Source organism: Mesitornis unicolor, unplaced genomic scaffold (assembly GCF_000695765.1).
Source record: "Mesitornis unicolor isolate BGI_N332 unplaced genomic scaffold, ASM69576v1 scaffold1998, whole genome shotgun sequence".
Classification (NCBI taxonomy): Eukaryota; Metazoa; Chordata; class Aves; order Mesitornithiformes; family Mesitornithidae; genus Mesitornis; species Mesitornis unicolor.
Window position 1 is genome coordinate 27,431 of NW_010203659.1, and position 26,007 is coordinate 53,437.

Sequence of the window (26,007 nt, forward strand, 5' to 3'; positions counted from 1 at the left end):
TCACCTTACCATCAGGAGTTCTTTTAAGTATCCTATTTTCAATGGCTTAAGTCTCAGCTTCTGAAGTGTGAATGCCATTCTGAGTTACGATGAAGTAGGTCGATCTTTGGTCATATAAAGCCAGATTGTGTAAGGGCATGAGGTGTAACCTGGTGTATGTGTTTTGGTCCCCTTAAAGCCCATGTGAAGTTGAAGTGCCTTCTGCTGCACCAGGCACTGATGGTGTACCCCGAGACCCAATGCTCGGTGTCAGGTGCTGTTCTGAAAACAGCTGAGTGCATCTGTGGCAGAAATAAAAAATCAGGAAGAAGAGGGAATATCTGAATTAAACAGTGTTTTTGAAAAACGTTGCAGCTTACCTGAAATCGGTATTTCTGATATATAGACACTTAGTCTTCTCGGTCATGTCCCTCACCCCCCACACACTCTTTGCCATAAATACGGTTTGCAGTTAACTGCAGAGATACAGCAGTTGTCTAGATTAAGAACTATGAAGAATATTTAGACATTACACTGTTCTTCCATTGAAAACTGAACGCTGGAGTAAGATTGAGGAGAGACATAAGGCTTTTTGTCAGCTATTATCTACTTTCTGCCAGAAAAATAAGAGAGTCTGGAGAAAGGAAATGTGTCTTACTATCTCTAAGGATGTACATGGGATACAGAATGCTAAATGTAAGCTCTTGTTTGTCCTGATGCTCTCCAATCCTTGCAGACTAGCCACAAGAACCTGATAAGCAGCAGCTTTGCTCCTGGACTTTGATATCGCAGCAGCTGTGGTGTCTCACTCCCATAAGAGATATTTCAGCCTTGGTAATGGGGATGAGGGGTGACAAACTGCGTCTCTTCATGCTTCCCTGGGCTGACAGCAGCTGGGGTTCCTCTGCTCTCCTGGGACAGCGAGGGCTCTTGGTGGAGAGCATGGGAGGGGACGTCTGTCCAGCCTGTGATAAATGGTGGGACCCTTCACTGCCTTCAGTCCTGCGTACCCTACCTGCCTTCAGGAGCACTGGGTGCTCATCACCCAGTTTCTATGACCTGTCCCATGGAGGGGGACAGCTGCAAACACATTTAAATTTAGTTTAACTGTTGAAGGACACCTCATTTCCTCTGGAGGCATCCAGACTTATGTATTCAAGGTTTTGCGGTATTTAGCCGTGGTATGAGCTGTTTTTGTGGTTTGTCTTTGCTCTCTTCCCTGCACTGTCCTCGCAGGGTCCTGCTGGAGGGTGAAGGTAATGGGGTTTAAACTCCTGCAGGAGATGTTCTACCTGGTGTGCACTGAAGCTTGCTCCCTTCTTTTCCCTTTTCCTTTCAACAGAAGTTGAAATAACCCCTTACTCGCAGAAATGGAAGAGAAGGGTTTAGCACAGTCTTAGCCGTGCTGTAATTTAAAATGAGCAGGTAGTTTTAATCCACCGACATTATACCTATGTGATTATCTTAACTGGCTATTACACAAAAATAGCTGTTGTTGAAATGAAACAAATGCTTTCCTGTTTACTGTGAACGAGGTAACCACTTTTGAAAGCCTGACAGATGCCTGGGTTATTCTTCAGAGATTTCTGTCTCTGACAGTTCTAGCCTTTGTGCATCTTATTTGCCTTTCTACATACACTTGCTCTGAATTAAAACTGTTTAAAAGGAGATGATGGGGAGGAAAACTATCCTTAGCCTCTTAAAACTCTCTTTTTTTTAATATTCCTTTTTCTTTGTCCCCTGCAGTTGCTCTCGGTCGTAATCAACCCTTGAAAAAAGAGAAACCGAAATGGAAAAGTGATTACCCCATGACAGACGGACAGTTGCGCAGTAAGAGGGACGAGTTTTGGGACACGGCACCAGCTTTCGAAGGTCGCAAGGAGATTTGGGATGCCTTGAAGGCTGCTGCACACGCTTTCGAGAGCAATGATCACGAACTGGCACAAGCAATCATTGATGGTGCAAACATAACACTACCCCATGGTAGGTTCATCTAAGACAGACGTGGCCCAAGTGTAACAGTAGGTTAAGGGAAACGTTGTTTTAACCTGAAAATCAATTGAGACATACATGTAATAGTTTTAAATACTTGTATTTCGGTATGCACAGCGTCTTCCTGTTTGTTATTTCAAAGCAAATGTGTGGAGGGACCAAGAAAAGCTACCTTTCTGTCGTTACCTACATTTGAATGTAGGATCAGGTACATGGTGTAATACACAGTTTAGCAGTCTGATCTCTCCAGGCAACACTTGTGACTTTCTGTAATCCCTTGAAACACCTGCATGCTCAAAGGTACAGTTTTCTTAATTTCTTTCCAGCCTTCCTTTGTGGGGGAGTAGATTTATTTTTTTGCCCCGATGTTACAGGGTTTTTTGGCACTTGAATTGTTTTGGGTTTTCTTTTTTAAAATTCTTTTTTGAAGAGTATGAAAAACTTGCCCCAAAACCTGGTGCTGGCAATCTGCTGTAAGATCTTGTACACCATAAACTGTAAGCACTTATTTCAGATGCTTTCTCTTTTGCTCTGTTGTTCTGAACTCTGATTTTTTTTTTCAAGCTCTGTTCTCCCTCACTCCTGAAATGAATCACTCCTCTTTATTACCAATAGCAGTACAGTGCAAGTTCTGCATTTAAAAAAATAATCGTAGTAAAATTGAATGGATTTGTAGCTTCAGTAACCTGAAAGAATCAGGATGAAATTAAAAAACCCCAAAACAATGCACACCAAAAAAGCCCCACCACCCCCCCGTAACAAAGCACGCTGAACTGCAGCAGGTGTGTGTTCTGCTTAGGCTGTGCTTGGTGCCCTCACTTCCAGAAAGGGTATGAAGAGACGTGCACCAAATAATGAACTTGTTCCAGACACACGGAGCTGAATGCAGTATAAAAGACATTATGTATCTGCTGATTAGGGTCTCCTGGGAAGAGAAAAAGGATGATGTGGAAAATTGCATTCCTTGCTTTCCAGGGTAACTTATCTTCATGAGAGTGACTACTCGTAATGCCTCTTTTTCTCTTTTCTTTTCTTGGTGGTGTTTATGACCTCAGTTTCCTTAAGAAGTCCTCCTTGTTCACATATTCAGTTTAGAAGGGGTTCATTTGCGGCTCTGTCTGTCATTTCCTCTACTGAGCTCTGAAACTTTCCCAGTTGTGGGGCTCAGCGCGTCCTTTCCCCTGTCCTGTTCAGCCCTCAGGACCTCTGTAGCATCCCTGAGAGGTGGAAACTTCAGTGCTGCAACACGACCTGGCTTTTCCATAATTCATGGGTGATCTTTTGTAGTCCTCCACATCGCTGTTTGTTTTCAAGGAGGTTTTTGTTTTGCTGGTTTGACTGATAATGAGTGAGTTCTTGTCAAGGGCGGTTACGCATACGGAAATTTTTTCTGTAGGAGCTGGAGTTTGAAAGAGGAATTTGTCAGTTATTTCCAGAAGGTGCCAATGCCAAGGAGATGGCAGGTCTCCTCTTTGACGGACCTGTTGGGCGCCTGTTTACATTCTAGGCCCAATCCATCAGGGAGAGAGAAAATTAATTTCCCTGTTATAGCTAACATGGTTTTCAAAAGAGAGAGGAAGGAGTCAGGTTGTCTGGCATGGAGCTGGTCAGAAGGCCCCTTTCTGCCTGTGTTTGTCATAGTGGCTTTCTTTCTAGTTTGTAAAACTGGACAGAATTTGGAAATCCTGAATTACCTACCAGGCTTCTTGATTTTATGTATCAATACTGTGTTTTAAATAGCATACTATATTCTGTATCCAGAAAACAACAGAATGTGCTCCTTCTAAATTGGTAATGTCGGTGGATTTTTATCCTTCCATTTCAGCATCTACATTGCTGAAAATGTCCCAGAAGCAGCTGGGTGTTTAGGCAGCTGTGTTGTGAGCTGGAGGAAATGGTGTAAGTGAGAGGGGTCAGGTGAAGTGGATAACTGAAGTGACTGATAATTTTAAGTCACTGTTCAGATCAGTGGAAATAATCAATATCTCAGAAATTATTTGCAGACCTAAGGTAGTCACTGCATCGTTTTGCTTAGTTGCTAAAATAAAAATAGTAGAGGTCAGGAAAACTCAATGTTATAGATGGGGCAGGTTTGTCAAAATATAGATTACCTTCCACTATGGTTTCTTGCTGCTTGTGAGAGTTGCTGTCCAGATCAGGCTTTAACTCAGCCTGAAGAACCATCTCTTGGTGTGTGAGGGTCTGAGTCTGCTGTGACCATACACAGAAGACCGATAGAAACATAAATCTTTTAGTAGATGAAAATTTGAATCACGGTCGTGCTTTTTCAGTGGGAAGGATGTTATTTGTATAATGTGGTTATGGAATTTGACAAGACCCTGGTAATGAGCTATTTTGACAGCATTAGATTATGTATTGGGCTGCACAAGTGTACACATCAACAGCACTTCCAGGGCAAACGTTAAATTTAGGGTATCAAGTCATGCAAAGAAGCTGTTTGACATGTTAGGTCTCTGCTTCCTCTCGTTAGAGCAGCATAACAACTTGTAATTGCGGAGGAGGATTTTATTCAAGTGGAGAAGTTTAAGCCTGCCTGGAAGAGCTTGGCTTTGGGCTGTGAGACGGAGCTTGTATGTCCTGCTCTTCAGTTAAGAGAGGATGGGTGGTGCGTAGTTTCAACACTCCCACATTTTGGAAAGTGTTTCTTGAATAACTGCTTATTAAGCTCATACTTTATAAGTATGTTCCAGTCATTAAATCCCATCAGTTTCTGGTTGCAAGGAAAAATCTGAAACTGGGCGGATAACTCACATTTCTTCTCTTCGGGCAGGCTGAGGAATGCAGGATGGATGCTATGCCCTGGAAATGAACCCTTTTAATGTTGTTGAATGTAATACTTAGGGGGCAGAAGTATGTGAATTCTTAAATTTTAGCTCTTCAGCAGACAATTTGCTTGGGGTCCTGCCTACCACTGGCAGACTGTAGTCTGCTTTCGAAAGCCCACGTGCAGAATACTCAGAATATTTCAGAAATAAGTCAGGAATCAAACTTGTAGCAGAGGCTCTGTTGCCCAAGCCAGGCTGGGCCTGAGGCCGGATTGAAAAATAGAATATTTTGAGTATTTTTTCAGAGTCTCAAGTTTATTAATTTTATTAGTGATTTTTGTGCACACAAAACTGCGTTACTTCTTTTTAGTCAATTTTCCATTGGTGACAGTTGTCTTGTGCATCAGCTCCTTGCATAGCTTTCTATGTGGTGTGACCTTTCCACTACAGAGAAAGCTGCTTCTTTTAGAAATTCAAGTATTTCTTAGTCATCAAGCATTGTTAGTGCCATGTATGAATAGATTATGAATAAAAGCCTTCCGTTTATGGGCTCAGCATTGCCAGTTATCAGCAAACCGAGCTTATCTCCAGCCAGGTAGAACAGACAAACTGTCCTTGTTCCAAGTGACACAAAAAATCCCTGCAGTTCTGTTTACAAAAACTCACTTTGTGCACAATTTTAAAAAGCAGGGGAAATAGCTGTTAAGAAATGCAGCTGCTGCACATGCGTTAACCCCGAGTGCTGTGCTCGCCTGACCTGCACCGCTCTCTGCACCCACCCCTGTAACTGCCGGGCATTGCCATGCCCTGTGCTGGTCTGTCCCTTTCCCACCCTGTCCAGGGACCTGGAGCATGGCAGGGGGCCGGTGTCACCTCTCAAATTCAGCCTTGATGCCATTTTTATTGTCTGCAGCTGTTTACCTGGCCAGGCAGCAAATACCCATCCTGTTCAGGCTATGTCCTCTTCAGGACTTTTTTTTTTACCCTAAGTTATTAATTTGACAGTGGCATTTTTGTACATGAAAAATTTGTATTTGTGATGGGATGGGCAGGGATGGGATGGTCTTCCTTTGGTTTCTTAACTCACCAAAGAATCTTGATTCCTAAGGAAAAATGCGTTATCAATATCAACTAATTTCTTAAACTTCATTGAAAAAATGGAATTTTTCTAGCTAATTCTTTTTCCTCTCCCAGAGGATTAGGTATTCTGCAAAATGATGCAATACTGTGAGACTGTGGCATTTCCTCTCATTTCTTTTCTGTGTGCACAACTGAGGCTTAAAAAACCCCAGCCAAACCCGTACATCTCCATTTTAGCTGTCCCTGTGTGGTAAGCGTGTTGTGTATGCGTTCAAACCGTGCATTACTTACAAAATTAAACCTTACGGGAAGCGGAGGAGTGGGAAGGGGGGGCTGGGGAGTAGGTAAGGACGGACCGGGCTTTCAGATGCAGATTCTGGCCTAGCTGATGCTGCAAAAATAAAATTGCTTTTTATTCCAGAAAGCTATAGGAAACTGAGGAAAAAAAACCCCATCTCTTCTTAACACTGTGTTCAGCCAGATATCTCGCTTGTCCAACCTATGTGAGGAAAACCCTGACCAATGTGGTTTTTCTAATGGATGCCTTTTGCTGTCTTCTGCGGTTAAAAATAGCACGTAAGAAGTATTAAATAAATAAATAAGCTTGTGGGATGGGCTTAGCACTTCTCATCTATCTTGGGTGCCTCTGTGGGATGTATTTAAAAATAGAAATAACATTATCGCCAATTTATACTTTTTTTTTTTTCCTGATGTCTTAAAGTAGCACATCCTCAATATTTTATTAATAAGTTCATTTAAATTTAATGAAGAACACTTTTGCATACTTCACGGCCATCAAAAAAGAAGTGTTGGAGTGTGTGGTATTTTATCAGGGTCTGATATGTTAGTGAATGTCAGTATTGAGTTGAACTTGTCCTGCAAGTAGTTAATATTAATTGGAATCTGTCTGAGGTTAAATGGAGTTTTTAAATTTCAGGATGGATGCTTAATCCACTGTAGCATAGTTACCAGTATATTGAATTTAACTCCTTTAATACTATGTGAGCGATAGAAAGGCCTCTCTTAAGCAGTGGCTTTGTGCTCAGGCGCAGTCGACTTCTCTGTGCCTTAAAATACAGCTCTGTAGCTCGCAGCGTGCGTTTTCAGGGAGCAGTCTCGGAGCGCCGGCTCTTTGTGTGCAAGCAGACCTGTCACATCGGCTGTGTGTAACCCCTGAGATCGTGCAAAGTGGGGATGCGAGTCTTTAACTTAAATGCTGAGGAAAAGTAGGTGGAATTACGGAAATGTTCTTGCCGTGAATAGAGCATTTTCTTCCCCTTTGGGTGAAGTATTCAACAGAAATCCGTAAAATAACCCCAAACCAAAAAAAACCCCAAAGCCAGCAGCAATGGTGCAGAGGAAATCATGCTTCACCACCGCTGTTTACCCCACCCTGGTCCAAACACAAATTCCTAATTCCAGCAAAACTCTGTTTTTCCCTGTTGAGCTGTAACTATGCATCACACTGTGATATTTAGTGCTGGGAGCCAGCAGGCCCAAAGGCAGCAAAGAGCAGCTTTTAATGCCTCTTTTTAGTGCCTGCAGTCCCGCATCCCCCTGCGCCTCCCCCTCCTGTGCACAGGGTTTTTGGGGACCGCTGCTGTCTGGACAGTGGTACTGCAGTGTGGTTCAGTAGACCATGAGGATGCATATGGTCCTTCCTGATCAGGTTTGATGGTTTGGGGGGTTTTTTAGTACTTAGCCAGTACCACATGGGCACTTACTAGTTGTACTCAGTGAAGGAAGTTACCCTCTGCTGTGTTGAAAACTCCGGTTTTGTTTGCAAGTGAAGGATTTCACGCTGTTGCTCGAGACCTTGGGAGTGCAAGGTGGAGGAAAGAGAGGGCGATGGCTACAGCTGATGGAGCAGTTTGATTTTGGGTGGACGGGAGAGCAGCCCATGGTACGGATGTGTTTGGCAAGATGTCAGTGTCGCTTTTAGCGTTGATTGCATTCATTGTGTGAGAAGTCCCAAGGAGGTTTTTGTACTGCTTAGGTAAATCACCGGCTGTGTTTAAAAAAACTTCAGCTCCCTGCCACAAGCTGGTATTTCACCTTCTCTCACTGGTCTTGAAGTAAATCAGAATTGTTGAAGCTTTTTTGGAAATGGAAGCTGTGCCTGTGCTCAGAAGTGTTGGATGGGCATAGGGGTTATTGATGGTGGGCATCAGTGTGCTGCGTCACTGCCCTGCGCTAATGGCCTGTTCTTGTGTTTCCTTTATTAGGATGGTGTTTTATTAGCTGTTCAGTGAATGCTATTACCTTCTTCTATCCTTATGAAGATTATTTCAATGTTTGGGGAAATTTCAGGCTCACAGGTTTTGCCTTGCTCTAACTTCTGTTCTGCAGTAGTTTTAAGAAAGTTTTAAGTACCAGGATCATGCTGGTGCAAGAAATCCAGGATTTGCCCAAAGCAGTTGAGCCCAGTGTTTGAGATTGGATGGACAACACAGTCGGTACTCGTGGTAGAGGCAAACCATAAGCAAAATACCATTTTCTTCTTCCTTGCAGGGCTGAGGAACACAATAATGATGGGAAGGCTGAGCAGTATATGCCTATATAGGCTACTCATACCAACCCGCCTCATCCTTGCTTATAAGGAGAGGGGAGGGTGTACAGACCCTCCTTAACACAACAAAACGGCCCAAGGTTGCATCTGACCTGGAGTGAGGGAAAGGAGGAGCGATCACAGTAGCTTATTTTTGTAGAAACAGTAACTGTGGGTGAAAATAGCATCCAGTGCTTTTATTGAAAAGGAACCAGACAGTTCTCTGTCCCGGAGCAGAAGAGTTAGCACCCGAGTGCCAGCAGTCCTTTTAAGGCTGTATCAGCCATTGGTGGCTGTGCCATTTTGTATTAATTTAATAAGAAGTATTCACGAGCATATAAACATTTGTATTAAAGCCAGATCCTGTATCAGAAGAGGGTTTCTTTATACTGCCCAGGAGTGAAATCAGCTTTTCTAAGTCAAGTTGAAGCATGGTCTCTAATTCAAATGGTTAGGCACGAATTCTGTTTTCTTGCAGACTTTGTGCATCACCTTTGAGAAAACACATCTGCTGCGGTGTTTTTAGCTATTAAGTGGGAATATCTGCCAAACTCTTTGCTCCTTTGTGAATGTCGAGGCTTCTTGCGTACATGCCTGACCTTTATTCACACCCAAGAGGTGCTGCATGTGAATGCCAGTGCTGGGGCGCTGCTGTAAATTGAGCTTTCTGCAATGGGAAGGGGCCCTGTGTATCCATCTCATACACTGATTTTTCTAGGCTCCCAAAACTGCAATCACTAAAATTGAGCTGCTGGACATAGATGGAAAAGGAAGCAGTGGAAGGTAGTCAACAGCTTCTCAGGAATTAGTCTTTAAATTTATACAATAATTTGTAAATATCTACAACCAATTTTATAGCAGATGTTTAACACTGACCCTTTAAAATATGTCTCCCTTAAAATAAATAGCTCCAGAAATGGAACTATGTCATTTTTGCAGTGCTTTTTGTGTGATGGCTGTATTGGACTTAACTGTTGTATGGATGGTTCTGTGGTTGAGACAATCTGTGCAGTAAATTTTGCCGTGGGATCTTTTAAACTGAATCTGCTTCTATAAATTGCTGCCCTTTAAGCCACAAGATCCTTGTGTTTTTTCTACCACCCTTGCCTGCAAGCTGCTTTAACCATTGCTGGGGGTTAAGGCTGTAGGAATTGCTTTTCAGTAGCTCATTTATCTGAAGAGATTTTTTTAATTGCCATCGACAAAATATTTTTCCTGTAATGCATTACACTGCCTGCACACGTGTGAAGTGTTACTGAGCATTGTGTTTTTGTGAGTGCATGCAGAATGCTCGGTCAGGTTTTTCTAATGTCTCTTTCAAACAATAGTGAATGGTATTTTGGTGACTGTGGCTGTCTAATTTTAGATTTCAGCAGAGTTATGAAAGCTTTGGGAGGTCTGACTATCAAAGCGTGGCTGTCAATATGATCAGCAGTACTGAGATGAGTGTGCAGGCTGTAAAAGTTAAGGAAATTCAAATCTTTCTGTAGTGAATATCATAAAATTTACAGTTGAGTCTACTAGTTCTTGCTTTTTGTTTTTGGATGATTTCTTTTTTGTACTAAACTCTGCACAGGAGAAAGCAGCTCTTAGTTTGAGGGGAGGTTTTTCTGGTTCTTTTTTTACTTCAGTTAAAAAACTACAACCAAAAAAAAGGAATTACACACCAAAAGTTGCTGGTGTCTTGCAAGGAACCAGTCTAGCTGCTGTTAGCACTGAGGACATGAGGAAAGTGCTTGTATTCTGGGTTTTCTTCTACACATCAGTGTCTATTTTTAAAAGTTGTTGACACCAAGTTCCCTCCTTAGGTTTATCTTTACTAGAATGGTTAGTGAATGCATTGAGTCTCGCTCTTACAGGACTGCACCCAGCCTGTTCAGGATCTTCCTGCCTCTGTGGACGCACAGCAGCGAGAGATGCTCTGGAAAAAAGGACTGCCTGCCCTGCTGAGAGCTGCGGTCCCAGTCTTGGTGGTGCCTCTCAAGTTTCGGCCGCTGCAGTTGTTGCAGTCTCATCGTCACATTACTCTGAAGCATGGACATGGTGTGAGGATGTGACAAATGTGATAAGAAACGCTACCGTCCAACTGCGGGATGCTGCTCTGGGCTCCTGCAAAGTGGTGGGGGAGCCCAACTCATCTCCAAAATTGATTTCATGGTGTAACTTTGTGCACGTTCCTTCTCTGTCCTCAGAAAGTACCTCCCGCTGATGAGAACTCTCTGAAACACTCTGGTTGTTTCACTTCTGCTCAGGCACAGTAATTGCTTTTTCGTTAGAAGGCTTCATCTAAATTAGGGATCTTCAACCAGTGGCCTCCAGGCTGTGTGCTCCCTGCGTGGACACCGAATTGAGCCTGCTTCAGCCTGCTTCCCGGAGGCAGCCGGCGGGGTGGCAGCTCCTCCTCTGCCATCTCTTGCCTCTGCTTCTCTGCATTTCTCTGTCATTGATGGTTTATTGCTCCTGGGAAATGCCATTTTCTGGGAATGCAGGCATGCACGCAGTGCTGGGGAGGGGCAGATGCGCTGCTGCCCTGCTGCATCAGCAAAGTCCTTACATGTTAGACTCAAATCAGAACAGATCCCTTTTGCTCTGTAATTGTCCCTGTTGAAGAGTGGCCAGATATTTAGAAAGTGTAGCAAGTTGTCTGGTAACAGGAAGAGAATTGTTTCATTTTTGCTTTTGGTTCATGTGAAATTTAAAAAGACAAAAGTCAATTCTTACAGCAATTCTGTCACCTCTTACTGCCTTTTGGAAAAGGAACTGAGGATTCAAAATGTGGATGCATAGTGCAAAATGTTTAAATCCTTTCTAAGGCCTTGTTTCACATTCTTTTTTACAACTTTCTGTTGTTTGGTTTAACAGCACTGTCAAGCCCGTAAAGCCTCATCAGATGACTGTTGCACAATTGGCAGCTTTGGCTGCATGTTTCTCTTAAACTGGAACTTCAACAAGGAGATATTCAATTTATAAATATGAGTGAGAAAACAGCTCTTCCCGGCTAAAAATACAGCACATTATTTCAGTTCCTGGATGCTTAAAGCGATCCATTTGTTTACCGTCACACTGAAAAAGGGCAAGTTTGCAAGCATTAATTTATAGACTATAGTGCAGTAGAAACACCTTCTTTCATAGTAACCACTTCAGAGCTGAGAGTTGAAAGCTTTGGAGAAACCTTTGATTTGATTTTTGTATTTAAGTGGAGTTGCGAATGCTTACGCTCTCGAGTACTTTCCCCATTTCCCTTTTGAAAGCCTTCCAGGGGAGAAGGGCAGGGAGTTAACATGAATAATCCCATCCTGCATCAACCTGGAGTCTCAAAGCTCTTTCTGCTCTTCAGTAGTGTTTTCTCCTGTCTTTGCTCCAGTTTTCACTCTGAAAGGAGGCATGCAAAGCAGAGTGTTACTGTGAAGGTGCCTACAAAGCACAGAAATAAACCGAGGAAGAGAAACCTTTGTTTTTATGTGAAGTGGTGTAAAAGGTTGCTTTCCTAAGTAGCAAAGCGAGCTGTTGCTGGTTTCTTTAATTTGCTATGATTCCTTGGATTGTTTTCGCTTGAGTCAGACGAGGGATGCAAGGGAGCAGGGAGGCAACACCATGCAGTGGGATGAGGCTGCGGCTTTGCCAAGTCCCCTTCGGAGATGCTGGGACTTTGGGGTTGGAGAGTGTGCATCCTAGCAGGGGAAGTCCTGAGAATGAAGGACTTTGGTGGGGTCTGTGGGTGTGTTCAGTGTTTTTTTCAGGTGTAAGAGGCAGCATGGAAGAAAGCAGAATGTGTGCTCTCAATTTGAGTGGTAGAGTTGGCTTCCTGGTACTGACCAGGGTTGGGGACCTTGGCTGCGGAGCAAGGCTGAGCAGGTTGCCTGCTTCCCTTTACACAACCTCCTTGTTCCCCCCACATGCCTGAGCAGGGTCAGTGTACATCTTTGGGTTTAAAATGTCCTTTGCCACAACGTTGGGTTGCTTTTGATGTTGGGCAGTTCCCCTATTCAGTTCATGAGACAGCTGCAAGCATCTGTAGCAAGGTGTTCCGATGGGTGTTGCAACAGCGGGAACAAGCAGGAGGTGAGAGTCGGGCAGCTGCTAGGATGGTTTTGCTGCTCAGAAAAACATCTGTGCATCCACAGCCTCAGAAGTGGTGGGAAGGGATCATTTATGAAGAGCCTTTACTTTCACAACCAGTGGCTTGCAGGCGTCTTAGAAAGAGTAGGATGTAAACCAGCAGTGATTTTTAAACGCCATGCACTGTAGACAAACCCTCACCAACCATCTAATAAATCTTAACACCACCATTAAATGGGTTATCCCTTTCCATCCCCTGTGCTGGGTGTGACTCCAAGCTTGAGGAGCGCTGGGGTGTAACCCCTGTGTTTTGGGAGGACTGTGCTCCACTGGGATGTGGTGAGAAGAAGTGAGAGTAGAGATGCTTGAAGCATCATCCGTTGCTAGGCTGTCACCATGCGCTCGAGGCTGAATTAAAAATGTGTGTGTGTGTGGTATTTTTCATTAAAGAAGTGCTTCTTGTAAAAGTGAGCTGTTGGAGAGATCCCTAATGGGAAGTTAGAGAAAAGCCAATAAATTCTTTTGTAGCTGGCGAATTCCAGGTGAGGAGGCTGCATCTGCAACACCTGCCACGTTGTCCTCCATGGTTGATATTTCTCGTGTTCTCTAGGAGGCAAATAACAGCCAGGCTAACGTCTGCCCAGTATTTGTGTTTTTTCTGCATTGCAACCGCTGTGCATAGCGTGTGGTGTAGCTGAACACAGAGATTGGTGAGTAGAGAATGAGGGGAAATTACAATAGCTAATCAATGAGGCAATTAAAGATAATCCTTGGAATTGGGTTAGCACATTGCTACTGGAGGTGCTTTTGATCTAATGGTGCACATCTTTCTGTTATTTTAATTTTGTTTTCCATCCTCTTCCAAATCCCAGATCATTATGTGGGATCTCATACTCTTTCCTGCCGTTCACTTAAAGCTGACGCTCTTGGGCTATACCCGGACACTGAGGAGTACGTGTTTTTACAATGTCAAATGCACCTTTATGCTCTAAAGCAGAGGGCTCCTGTGGAAGATGGTGAGAAGACCCATCCATCTTTGGGAATTGCTTTTATTTCCTCACCCCCTTATAGCTTGAAACATAGTCTATTTTCTCAAAAGCCTCTTCAGTCCAGAGCTGCAATTAAGATGATGCTTTCTGTCATTTCTGCTGTGATTAATGTTTTTAAAATAGATGCACAACATCCTTTCTGAGGGATGCTGGATTTCCATGTTTTCTTCAAATGGAGCATTGAAATCAAGTCATCAGGATGTAAAGCAGTTGTGGCTGGCTGAAATATTTATATATCTAAGTACAGGTTAGAAACTATCAACCCTTTAAATAAAAACCCACTTATGGCTACGTCCTACCGTTGTTTTCCTTAAATATTTTTAACTTCTGCTCTTGTTTTTTGAAAGGTATTTTGAGGAGCTTCGTCAACATAATTGCTTGGACTCTTCTCAAGTCTCTTCCCCTGGTAGCATATGCCCGTCTGTTTCCCGTCTTTGGTTTCAGTTTGCCTTTTCTGGTGCGGTGAGGACGACCGTACAACGCTGTTTTCAGGACTGCATTTTTTTTAAACCATTAATGTGTGACCAGGAAAGTGCAGCTAACTCCTTTAAGGAGGACAAAAAAATAAACCAATGACCAAAAACAACAAACCAAGACTGACTCTGTATGATGGCCTTTAAATGCTCAAAACAAACCCAGACTCATGACAAAAGAACATCTCAAATTCTTCATATAAGAAGCTGCAGGTTGCAGATTGCAGATCTTCCAGACAGGAGTATTTCTGCTTTAAGTAAATAATATTCCTCTGGTATCTGATAGTGGTCAGGACATGACGTGTAGTTTATTAGATGCTCTACAGGAGTGGACGTTTACTCCATCATTTGCCACTTACTGGATATCTGCTTCATCTGCCTTGCTGTCTGCTAGTAAAATGAGAAAAAGAAATATGAAGTGTTTAAAAACTGAGCATTGAAAATTTCAGTGTAAGCTGGTGAGAGCCACCCAGATGCTGCCTTCTGTGTGAAGAGATGATCATCAGAGATGGTATTGCTCGCTTCTGTAATTGACATAAGAGCGTTCGCACCTAAAATTGGTGTTCCCGAAGGAGTTGGTGTCCTTCAAAGTTCCTCAGTTCAGTAAACGAGGGGCTCAGCCAGGCTTTGGGTGTCTCGTTTGCTCCTTGCCCATATATACACACCGTCCTCCAGCAAAGAGAACTTGTAACAAAATAAATTGTGTGTTTCCATGCACGCTTTGACTATTAGTTTTTATACAGAAATAATGACATTTCAGAGCTGCCTTTATTTGTTCCATAGCGATCAAGCAAGTTTTTTGTAGAAGGTCATAGCTGCAGCAAGGCCTTGAATTTTTGACGTGTTGGGGCTCTCACAGTCAGTGCAGATCTGCAAAACATCTGCTAGGTGCACATTTAGGGCATGACACAGCTCTGACAAACAGTCTTAATCAATATGTTTGTACTTTTTTATTATAAGGTAACTCTGAAGGAACAGCATCTTGGAGGTGCAGAGCACGTTACATGGGATAAAGCAACGCTGCAGCCTTCTGTTGACTCTTTCCTGCAACCTTCTCTAATACCTTCTGCCTTTTTAAACAGCCTTGTGTTGTGGTTTTATTTTAGAACGTAGGTACTAATGTGAATCGTGTCAGTTTGCTTGACCTCCCAGGAGACTTTATAAACATTTTTGCTGGTTATCCTTGGAGACTGAGCATGCAAATAAATGACTTCCATGCTCATTAACAGGTCTTTGAATGTCAACACAGGGATACAGGCAAGTCTGGGAGCAGGAAGAGAAAAATGGTACCGGACAGACTTTTGTCTAGATCTTTCTGTGCTTGCTTTCTATCCTTTCTATGCTTTTTCTTGGGGTTGCTACATGAGGCAGTCCAAGGTAGGACAAGGAAAGGACAAGTGGATTGTACTATAATGAGATTATTCTCAAGCAAAGGTAAAGTCGTCTCTGCTTTTCGTCTGATTTGGAAGGGAATGCAGCAAGCTCTGGCGTATTTGTTGGATGATGTAGTGGTCCGCGGTGTTGATCAATAGCGTCCTGCTGATCTTAGCTAAAGGAAGTAAAGTAAAATGCAAATACCACAGCAGTTACCTTGTCTTCCAGAATTAACTGGGGAAAAAAATATTGGGAAAATTATTATGCAGAAAGTCCTACAGTAATGGACAAATACTTTATTCTCTGCACACCAAAACCAGTGCTCACAAAGTGTGTTGCTCTTCATAGGATGATGGAGTTTTTTCATAAACATAGGAGTCTAGTTTAGGATTAACAGAGCTTCTGCAGTCTGAATAGCTTCTCCTCCTGTTTTGTGAAAGAGTAAAGTGTTTGTACTTCAAGAGCCAGTGTGCTGGGTTTTCTGGTATCCTTTCTGCAACATCGCAGTCAAACATCCATGACATCTGCTTCGGGAGACTTTTACAAGTCTGTTTTGGGAGAGCAGAGGAGAAGCTTTGTAGACCTCCAAAGAAAGCAAAAACTGCTGAAGTCTTTGTGGTTGGCAAGTAAAAGGAAAATCTCTTGTCAGTTGTATAAAATGCTGCTGTTAACCCCCATTTGCTTTTGTATTTTAACCATGTTAGTCAGAGGGTTTTGGATGCTGAGTGCTAGGTATTCAGTCTTGGTTCACAGCAGTAACAGTTTAAATTCAGTGGTAACAAAGGCAGTGACAACTTCTGTAAATCTGAGTTTAGCTTCTGTGCATTCTCGTGCTGAACAGATAACCTGGTCACTAAACATTGCCAAGGCAGCTGTCCAGGGAGGGATATGATGCGTGCTCAGATAATCAGGATACTATGCTTGCTCTTTTTTCCCCTCTAAATCCCCACACTCCTTTTAAGATGATGGATAATGGAGAACAGCAAATGTAAATGAAGAGGGTATACAGGGAAGCTTTTCTACCAACTAGATTTTTTTAAAGTTTTTATCGAAGAAGCCTGTCTAGACAGGCATCTATTTTAATGACATGCAAAGCAGAATAGTACATGAATACTTCATTAGTAAAAAGACTTGTCATCTTTGAACCCTGCTGTAGTGTTTCTTGGAAGCTGTTAGCTTCTTGCAGTGTTAGATCCAAGTTTTACAGAGCGATACGAAAGTGGCAGTACATATGGTATTGCTAACACGACAACTACCGAGCGTTAATACATAATTGACTTTCTCTATCAAACTTAATTTGGATAAAGAGCAACTCACCAATGAATCAGTCTGTTCCAGAGCTTGTATCATGGCAAAAGCCTGCAAGGAAAGGGATGTGGAAGCTTGCAAAGGATGTCATGGCTGGTGACTGGTTACCCAGCCTCTGAACCCATGCTTGTGGTTGAAATTCACCATCTGCTTGTATTGTTTGGTTCGAAGTTGTTCTTCAAAGTTCTGGTCTAGTAAGGGGCAGTCCTTAGCCGTGTCGTGGATTACAGGTGTGCTCAATGGGTGTCTTGGTTGTCTGCCACCACCAGAGATGAAAAGCCAATGAAGTGCACAGACCCATAGGTATGTGTGCTCTAGTAAAACTGTATTAAGGAAGAATTACCTCCACTCTGTAAGTTACTTGTCTGTCAAGTTTTGAGGTTTCTGGCACAGGTCTCCTCTTCTCTGGCTTCCCCTCTTTCTCTGGCAGATGAGCACAGTAGGGCTGCAGATCCCAGTTCTTCTGACAGGATCACCACTGCTGCTGTTGACATTAGTGAGGACTTCTAAGAGGTATTTCGAGGGAGTTGGTTCAGGACCTTGAGCCTCCCTTTTCCACAAGCATCCACCTGCCCAAGTTATTCTCCACCCCAACCCATCCCTCCTCTCCCTGCCCTGCTCTCCAGGCTCCAGTGCAGCAGAGACAGTAAGGGATGCACAGCTGCTAACTGCAGCTAAAATTTGAAGAAAAGTGACTTACTTGTCTAGTGCAGAAATTTCTGTCTTTCAGAAGACTGTTAATCTTAATTATCTTTCACCTTTTACCTCATTAGTTAGTGCTAATGAATTAACTGATGCTGCTGCTCTGCTATGGTAAAGAGAGAGGATTAGTGTGCCCAGCAATGCACCTTGCATATCTGCACCAGCCTTTTCCCAAAATAAACACCCTCTCCTCCATCCCTGCTTCCCCTTCCCAAAATCCAACCTAAACCAAAAGATTTCTGATAAACACAGGTAGCAAAGGCATGCAGGCAGATGGGCTTTCACTTGCAGCAATGGGACAAGACATTCCTCAGACAGGGTGACAATGGCACGTCCCTCTTAGTCAGCAGACTGCTGCAGAAGGAGCTGCACAGACCCCTTCTCTCACTTCGCTCATGAGATACATCTCGGGTTCTTTGGCAGGTGAGTGCAGGCTTTGCTCTCTGCAGTGCTGCTGCCCTCTGGTTTCACCGCTGATTTGGTGATAGCGGTCTGGGATTTCCTCCCCTGTGCCAGCCTGCAGGCGTGAGTTGCAAAACTGGTTTTAAGGATGGTTTATTCATGAGATCGATGGCTTAGTTCACAAACCTGCCCCACGCTAGGGTAAGGTGTGCTTAGTTTGAAGCAGGATGACTTACATACACATGGGGGATCTTTGACTAGATACTCTGAGATCAGCTCTTTAAAGTATTACTACAGCAAAAGCAGCTAGTTAGGATCATTCCTGTTGGAAGGGATCTCAAGAGGCCATGTAGACCAATCCTCTGCTGCAAGCATGTCTCAGGTTATTGCCTTGCAGAGCCTCTTCAGACAGCTGAACACGCGTTATTTTATCAGCAATCTCAGAGCCCAGGTAAGCCAGGTTTTCATCTGGGTGTGGAGGTGAGCATGTGCAGTGCAATAGCTGAATCAGTGAACCAGCTACGAGCTGGTTCTCCTGCTAGAGAACAGGGTGGGAGGATTACAAAGGCAGTAGCGGAGTGTCTTAATTTTCCTCTCCTTTCCCTTGTTGTAATGCACTAAGCACAATTCCAGGCTGTCTTGTGCCAGTTGCTGCGAGCGGGAGGGAGCTGGTCCCAGCTCACCAAGCAGCTCCCGGAGCGCTGGGATCTTCGGCTGGCGCTGGGAGTTGTTCCCCTTTGTGGAATTGAGCCAGACCGATAATGTTGCTCTAATGGAAGAGCTGGTTTTCAGTGAATTTGAAATGAGAATTATTAAATGCTTAATACTTATTATCTACAAACCCCATTCTTTAAGGAGCTGGAGTAAGTTCTAATAATAAAGGGAAGCTGAAGATGACAGCAGAGCTGTGGTGTGTAATCAGTTGTGCTGTGGCTTAGGAGACAAGCTTGTACCTTTATAAAGGCTTTTTGCAGTAGCTTTCTGGTAGCTTAAATTTGCATAGCCCTTGGAAGTTTAGTGTGGAAGAAGCATGGGAGGAGGCTTATATGTGTGTGGTTCATTATCAAGTGCTTCATCCACACCATGAATGATTATAGCCGCTTTATTGTTCTCCATACGTGGTGCAAGGCACAGGCTTGAACGCGTACTCCCACACATCGCCCTCCAGAAAACAGGAGAGCTGCAGTTGTTGACTGTAGCATTAAGCTGTTTCAGTCATTATTAAGTTATACAGGGTTTAATGTGAAATAACTTTTATTTCTATTAACTCCTCCCAGTTTGCGATGGGTGTAGGTGAGCCGGAACAAAGCACTGCACGTTTTCACTTGTCTCGGTCCTGCTCGTGTACTGACCACTGTCACCCTTCACCACTCTCGCATGCTGTTGACGTCAGTTTACATTTTTGCTCTTATAAGATCCTGTGTTTCCCAGCCGTGACCTGGAATCAGCAGCTAACAAAGATGAAGAGATAGTTCAGCATTTCTGCCTCACTCACTGCTCTCTAGGAATTTCTGCACTGTAGGACCCAGAAGCAGACCTGCTTCTCTTCTCGTGCTCGTATGGACTTCCAGGAATAAGTGACCTCTGTTGGATTAAAACCAATAGTCTACAGGTGAAAGCTCTACTGTTGCCAATTTATTCAGCAACCCAGGTTCAACTTGGGTTTGGAATGGGGCCTTTCAGTAAAGAAAAGAAATGAACCAGCTGTTCCTTGGGCAAATGTGCTACACACAAACACTTAAGCTCCTTAAATTAGCTAGTTTCATTGCAATGCAAGATTTTCGTTTGTTGTTGTCTTAATTTCTTTTCCTGCAGCAAGTCTGTCTGGGGGAAAGGAAGAGGAGATGGAAATCTGCTCAGTTGTTTAAGTTCTGGGTGTTTCTGTGCAGTCCTCCTCAAAACTGCTTGAAATCTTAAAGAAATGGATGGCACATGATGAGCAGAAAATGATAAATTTGCTGCTTTTTCTGAAGAGGCAATGGTATGCAGCTTTAAAGAAATGGCATTAAAATGCATTAAAACTTTTAATGTTTTTGGATGAGTGTGGTCATATATGCCTGGTTTCAGTAACTTCTGTGGAAGTTTACTTCTGTGTTGTTTACATCTCTTAAATTGCCGGTGCTTTCATGCGCAGAAGCACAAGCGAGTCCAAACTCTGAACTGTTTAGGGATGGAAGCAGTATCTCAACCAGTCCTTTTTAGTGCTTTCCATTACTAATCCAGATGAATGTTTTTGTCCTAATAATCTCAGTAAAACAAAGTTTTATGGCCTGAAGGGCAATTCATTTCCAAATGTTCCAATTCCATATGCTTGGTGATGATCACATCTGCTTGTTTTTCCGCCTGAAACTCTCAAGCTGTCTCCTACCTGGATAACAACCAACAAGAAGTTCTGCCTCGCAGCTCCTTCCAGAATTCCCTTGTCTCCAAGTCGATGTTACTTTTGAAATACTAAAATAATCCCATCCACTGTTGTTCTAGTATTGTAACTTCTGTTCTGTCTGACCGGATTCAAGCCTATGAAGATAACACCGTAACTGTGTTGCAGCATCGACACTGAATGACTCTAGAGCTTGCTTGACAGTGTAAATTTTTAACTGGGAAATTTTCAGAATAATTAATCTGTCAGTGAGATCCTCAGAGCATTCCTTTGTGTGTGAATGATAGAAAGTTGGAGAGCATTAGAGATTGGTTGGTTGTGTGGTTGGCTTTCCTCAAAGGCAGTTCTTCATGTTTCTACCAGGACGTTTTGTGTCTGAGCTTATTAAAGTCATGTCAACATCTAAAGGAGTCTTTAGATACATAAAGAATACTCAAGTATATGTATTATTGATAAGCTTAATTTGTCCTCTCCTCAATATTGTTGTAAGATCTTTTCGTAACACTTTGATCTTTCATGTACTGTACAGAATCCTTCACCTAGACCTGTGTGCTGGCCAACCATGCTCTCTGCTGTTTTCTTCCTGAAATCTGCCCCTCTTACGTGGTTTTTTGTGTGATTACCAGTGAACATTTGGAGTACCAACTCGTGCTCCAGGCTTTGACATCTGAACCTAGCCTGCTTGCCTGATGCAGCATCCAGCTGTAGCATTTGGGGAAGGAAGGGGACGCAGGGAGGGGAAACCTGTGTCAGTGGGGCTGTGGAGGGTGTCCTTGTGCCACCCTGCCCACTGGTGGGGAGTGGTGCTGGCAGGAGAGTGCACAGGGCTGTCCACCTGAACTGCAGAGCCCCTGTTAGCATCGCCTTTTCCTTCTGCAGTACAAGGGCGGTTGCATCCTTCCTATGCTGTAACTGGCTGGTGAGGACCCTTGTTGCCTAGGTAACGGGGAAACCTAAAAAAAAAAAATATCTTTTTTTTTTCCTTTTTTTTCTCTGTTTTCTCATAAAAGCTTGACATTCTTTTAGTGCCCCTTCCTGCTGGATAACTTCTGTGGCCCATGCTGATGTATCTTGCAGGAAAGATCAGAAACATGGTTTTCAATTACAGCAGAAAAATTACGAAGGGTTTAGTAGTTGGGATTTTTAATTTCCTGCGTGCTTTGCACTCTGTAAGGGATGCTGCAGTGAGTGCCTTGGTGAAGAGCTGCCAGCTGGCCATGGTGGCTGCAGGTAGGTCAGCCACTTTCTGTCTTGCTCTCCAATAACTTGCGTTTGCCTGCATCACTTAAGCATCGCTTAAAATAGCTCCACACTCACCACGCCTTTGGTTAACGCATTCTGCCGTCGTTTTACTTTGACCTCCAACCGATGTGATGCCCCTTCACATGCTGCTTTCAGTTTGTTGACATCTGTGACATCTTGAAGGTTGTAGCAGGGCCTGACCCTCTGCAAAGACCACTCAACCTCCACGTCCCTGGAGGCGAGGACCAACTCCTGATCTGCTCCATGCAGCTCCAGCTTGGCCTGCAGTAGGTGCCAGATGCTGCAATAAAGTCTCTTTGGCTCTCAATAGTCGTCTTTAATCAATATATCCAGTCGTGAAAGCCACTGAGTGGTAGGTAATAGGGCTTGGGAGCCTTAGGGATGTTTTTACCAGTGTGACTGGAAGAGTGGGATTATGGGTGATTATGGGAACCTGTTGTTACATCTACAATTCCTTATGAACAGTTTCTCGGCCTGGGATGGGACTGTGCACTTCTTACTGGCAAGAGGTTTTCTCTACTGTGTCTTTATGTTTTTTTAAAGACAGACCTCCAAGCTAGCTGCTATTTCAGAGAATTTTTTTTAATATTGCTTATCTGATGATGATTAAGCAATCCACTGTTTATAGCATTTGCTTTAACCTTGATGTTAGTTCAGCTTCAAACGCTGAAGAAATTCCTTAGCAAGCTTACCCCATTGTATTTAAAATTAACTCTTTGATATACTTTCTAAAGTACAGAGCATTCTTTTTAAGATACATGGCTTTTAAAGAAAGATACAAGTTTGGCTGCTCTGGCTAAATTTAAAGGCTGTTGAAGTCTGTATTTATTTTTGGTCTGCTTGTTTCTGTGAACTGTGATCCATGATTTAGTACTGTGACATTTACTAAATTGATCAGGCGTACAGAATGAAATGAACGTTGTAAAACAAATCTGAAGTATGGCAACTTCAGACCTCAGTCTGTAAATCACAGACAAATTAACATGAAGGGTATGGATCGCATAGTTTTGATAAAAGCTGGTTTGCTCTGAGATTCATAGATGATACAAGACCATAATGAGTGGCATAACTATATTTTCCTGGATTTCCTTTTTTTGTTTCGTTTTCTCAATAAATCTCAGGGCATAGCAGCCGTGGTGCTGCCTGTACGAACAGAAAAGCCTCCAAAAGCAGCTGCACCCAAAACATCGATCTTTTAGTCAAAGATTCTCTCTGTGTGTTTTCATAAACGTAAATTATCCTTAAAAAGGGGGGATCTTCTGTCTAAAAGAAAATTTCCACCACAAGACGCTGCTGTCACAGTGGGCTGAGTGACACAGTATATTCCCAAGTTATAATTCTATATTGCAGTGATTTTGCTGATCGAACAGCAAAGTTTGAGGCAACTCACTGTCAGCATGAAAAAATCTCCAACTAAAAAATCCACTCTTCGTTTCTAAAAAGGAGCATTTGGGTGTTGTGTGCAGAACTGCCGAGTCAAAGAGTTTTTTAAATATTCTCTAGCTCAAGGACTTGGCTCCCCTTCAAACATTTCCAGCTACAAAAGGATGGGTAATCTTGCCAGTGAATGTGCCCCCTCTAGGGGCAAAAATGTGGAAATTTGTTATAGCAGGTAAATCTAAGACTGGGAGAAATACCTGCTTGGAGTGTGACTATCCGTTTTCTTAACCACAGTGAGAAGGGATTTCTGGTGTGATTTAGGGGGCACCTGCATCAGCATCTCAGTTTCCTGGCTCACTGCAAGAGGTGACATGTGCTGTGTGCAGTGGGGCTCTGCTTTCACCCTTCTCTTACTTTAACTCTTAAATCCTTATGAAAAATGCCCTGCCGCTTTCCCAGAGTAGCTCTTGAAATGTTTTTCTGAAATGTGTCTCATACTGTGAAAAAGCCAGCTTGTATTTGTTGTAATTCCTGGGCTGTTCTGTGAGTATTGTACCGTTTTGGTAAGAAGGAGTGCCGGGTGCGAGGCACGGCGCCGCTGCCCCATCAGCCTTAACGTGAAGGAGGAACCTCTCAGGAGTCTGGGGAAATAAAAATCCCATCGGGAACTTCAGGGCTGGGAAGACAGGAGTCACAGACACTGGAAATGTAAAGCGTGCGCTGGTGTCATTGCTCCAGCGGTGACACCGTGCTCCGTATGGAGCCGCAGGGTTGTCTGACTTGGGTGGTCGTGTTTGTTTGTTCTGGCCAAGATCGCTAAAACACAAGTCCTGTGTGAAACCGTTTCAGCAATTTTTGAATGTTTGAGAACTTACAAAGTCATTCTTTCACAGTGGTCTTTGCCATTTTGCCTTTTCAGAGCTTGTGTTCAGGGTTGTGTAATTCATCCAAATACCATTTCCTGGGTGCACGTGTGCCCTGTGTGTACCATTCCCTGGCCATGCTGCCAGGGAAATTTTCTAGATAAAAAGCGTCACTGCTTAATGCTAAATGTGAAATGCATTCATCCTCACTTTTTCCTCTCTTATCTCCTCAAGGTGCTCTTACAGAGTGTTACGATGAACTGGGCAACCGCTACCAGCTTCCCGTCTACTGCCTCGCCCCACCTATCAACATGATAGAGGAGAAGGGTGACCTGGAGACTCTGGATATTCCTGATCCCCCACCCAATTCAGGGCACGAATGCCAGCTTCGTTTGCGCCTGTCCACAGGCAAAGACCTCAAACTCATGGTCCGCAGCATGGACACGGTGTACCACATGAAGAGGCGGCTGCACGCGGTGGAGGGCGGGGAGCCGGGCAGCCAGCGCTGGGTCTTCTCGGGCAGGCCGCTGGCAGACAAAATGAAACTGGAGGAGCTGAAAATCCCAAAGGACTACGTGGTGCAAGTCATCGTGAGCCAGCCCTTAGCAAATCCCACCCCGGTGGAAAACTGATTTCTGCTTGTTTATTGATTCTTCTTTCCTCCGTCTCTGTCATGGGGTTTGTTTTCACTGCCCTCTCTTCTTTTGGTTTGTCCTGCTAATGGATTGGTTCCACAAAATGACCAGCAAAAATTCCATCTGTGATGGAGATCTGCAAAAACAAAACATAAAAATGTAAACTGGCCTTTGGGGTTTGCCTGATCTGATATTGAACACAACAGCAAGCAGCACAGGGCAAGAGCAAAGGAAGGAACGGGATTGGGAAGGGAAAAGGGATGAGAGATACAAGGAGGGAGGGAAGGGATTGTAGTTCACTTAATACACAAATGTAATGATTCTTAAAACTGTAGGTGGTGTCCTGATCCATGGAGCTAGAGCAAGAGAGAGCACTTTTATTTAAAGAGAAAATAAATAATCAATTTATGAAAGTTCATATCAGCACCACATACAGTTCGTGCAAGAATGGCGGCTGCTCTGGGTAGGTCCCGTGCTGCCTGCTCACGGGGATCCTCTCTGGTTTGACCGCACTCACGTGCTTCGCCCAGGCACCGCTGAGGCACAGCCAGCCCCGGGCCGTGGAGCTGGGCTGGGGACTCGGTCTCTGTCCCGAGTGGGCACCACCAGCTCCTGGTGCTGCTCAGACCAAGCAATTGTACATTCCAAGATGGCAGCGCAGTCCCGTGCCATTGCTGGCTCCCAGACTGGGAACGCAGCCCACCGGAGCCTTAGGCAATAACTTAGTCAATGTAGACTCTCATGTACTGTACTGTAAACTTACTTGCTACAAGACTGATTTAGCCTGAAGTTTACCGGCCAACCGGCACCTGAATACGTGCCCGCCGAATTACTGTCTGTCACTCAGATCATTAAAGCAAGCTTTTATCAGGCTGGCTAGGATGAGTGATGCACTGGTCTGTGTTTAAGCACTAGGTGCATAACTCTGTCAAATGGTACCGGTGTAATAGGTCCAGGTTAAACCGCAGTGACACCCAGATGCAATGGATTGCAGCTTCCCCCACTCAGTTCCCAGAGGGCACGAAGTGTGGAAGATGGTGAGGAGGACACAGCAGCACACGGCTCGCAGCTTTTCATGTGAGTGTCACTGGAAGCAGCAGCCTCTCTTCTGGCTCTGGTGACTGCAGCCAGGACAAGCAACATCCTCACCAGCACACACCCATGGCCCAGAGCATCACGGTGGTGTTTCACAGCCACCGCTTCCCCTTCAGAATGTAAGGGGAGCCCTTTTGGCAAATGACAAATCCTTAAGTAGTCTCACAAATCTGAATTGGAGCATATTTTGGAAAGAAGAAAAATCTAATTGCTTGTTCCCTCAGTTAGAGATGCTCTCTGTGTTCCTTTGGCTGCTCTGCACCCCTGTCTGGTAATGCCTTTGGTTGAGATGAAGCACCCTAATCCTTTTAAACGTGATTTCTAGTTTGCTTGTTTTTTCAGCCATCATTGAAATGACTTCGCTTCTTCCGAAGTCTAATGTTTTATTCAGGTGTGAATAGCATATTTTTATTGGCTTCTGTCTTCCCTCTCTGAATCAGTGGTCTAAGGCTACAGTTGTCCCAGCTCCTTCTCGTCTGCTAGTGAAACTGGTGGGTTAGATTGACAGTTTTAAACTTGTTCGTTTTGCTCCTTCATTAATTCCGTAGGACTCATTTTCTCAGACTGAAAGGGAATTTTTGCTCCGTGAGCATCAGGATAGAGCCAGGACAAGCAGTGGTCACCCTTTCAAAGTCACCA

The 26,007-nt window shown here is 43.8% G+C and overlaps 1 protein-coding gene across 1 annotated transcript; it reads left to right on the top strand.

Moving 5' to 3' along the window:
* Positions 1-1,731: 1,731 nt before the first annotated feature.
* On the top strand, positions 1,732-24,638 carry UBTD2 (ubiquitin domain containing 2). Its single transcript, XM_010190775.1, has 2 exons — positions 1,732-1,962; positions 23,873-24,638. The coding sequence occupies exons 1-2, from the start codon at positions 1,788-1,790 to the stop codon at positions 24,268-24,270; spliced, it is 573 nt and encodes a 190-aa protein (XP_010189077.1). The 5' UTR covers positions 1,732-1,787; the 3' UTR covers positions 24,271-24,638.
* Positions 24,639-26,007: the final 1,369 nt, after the last annotated feature.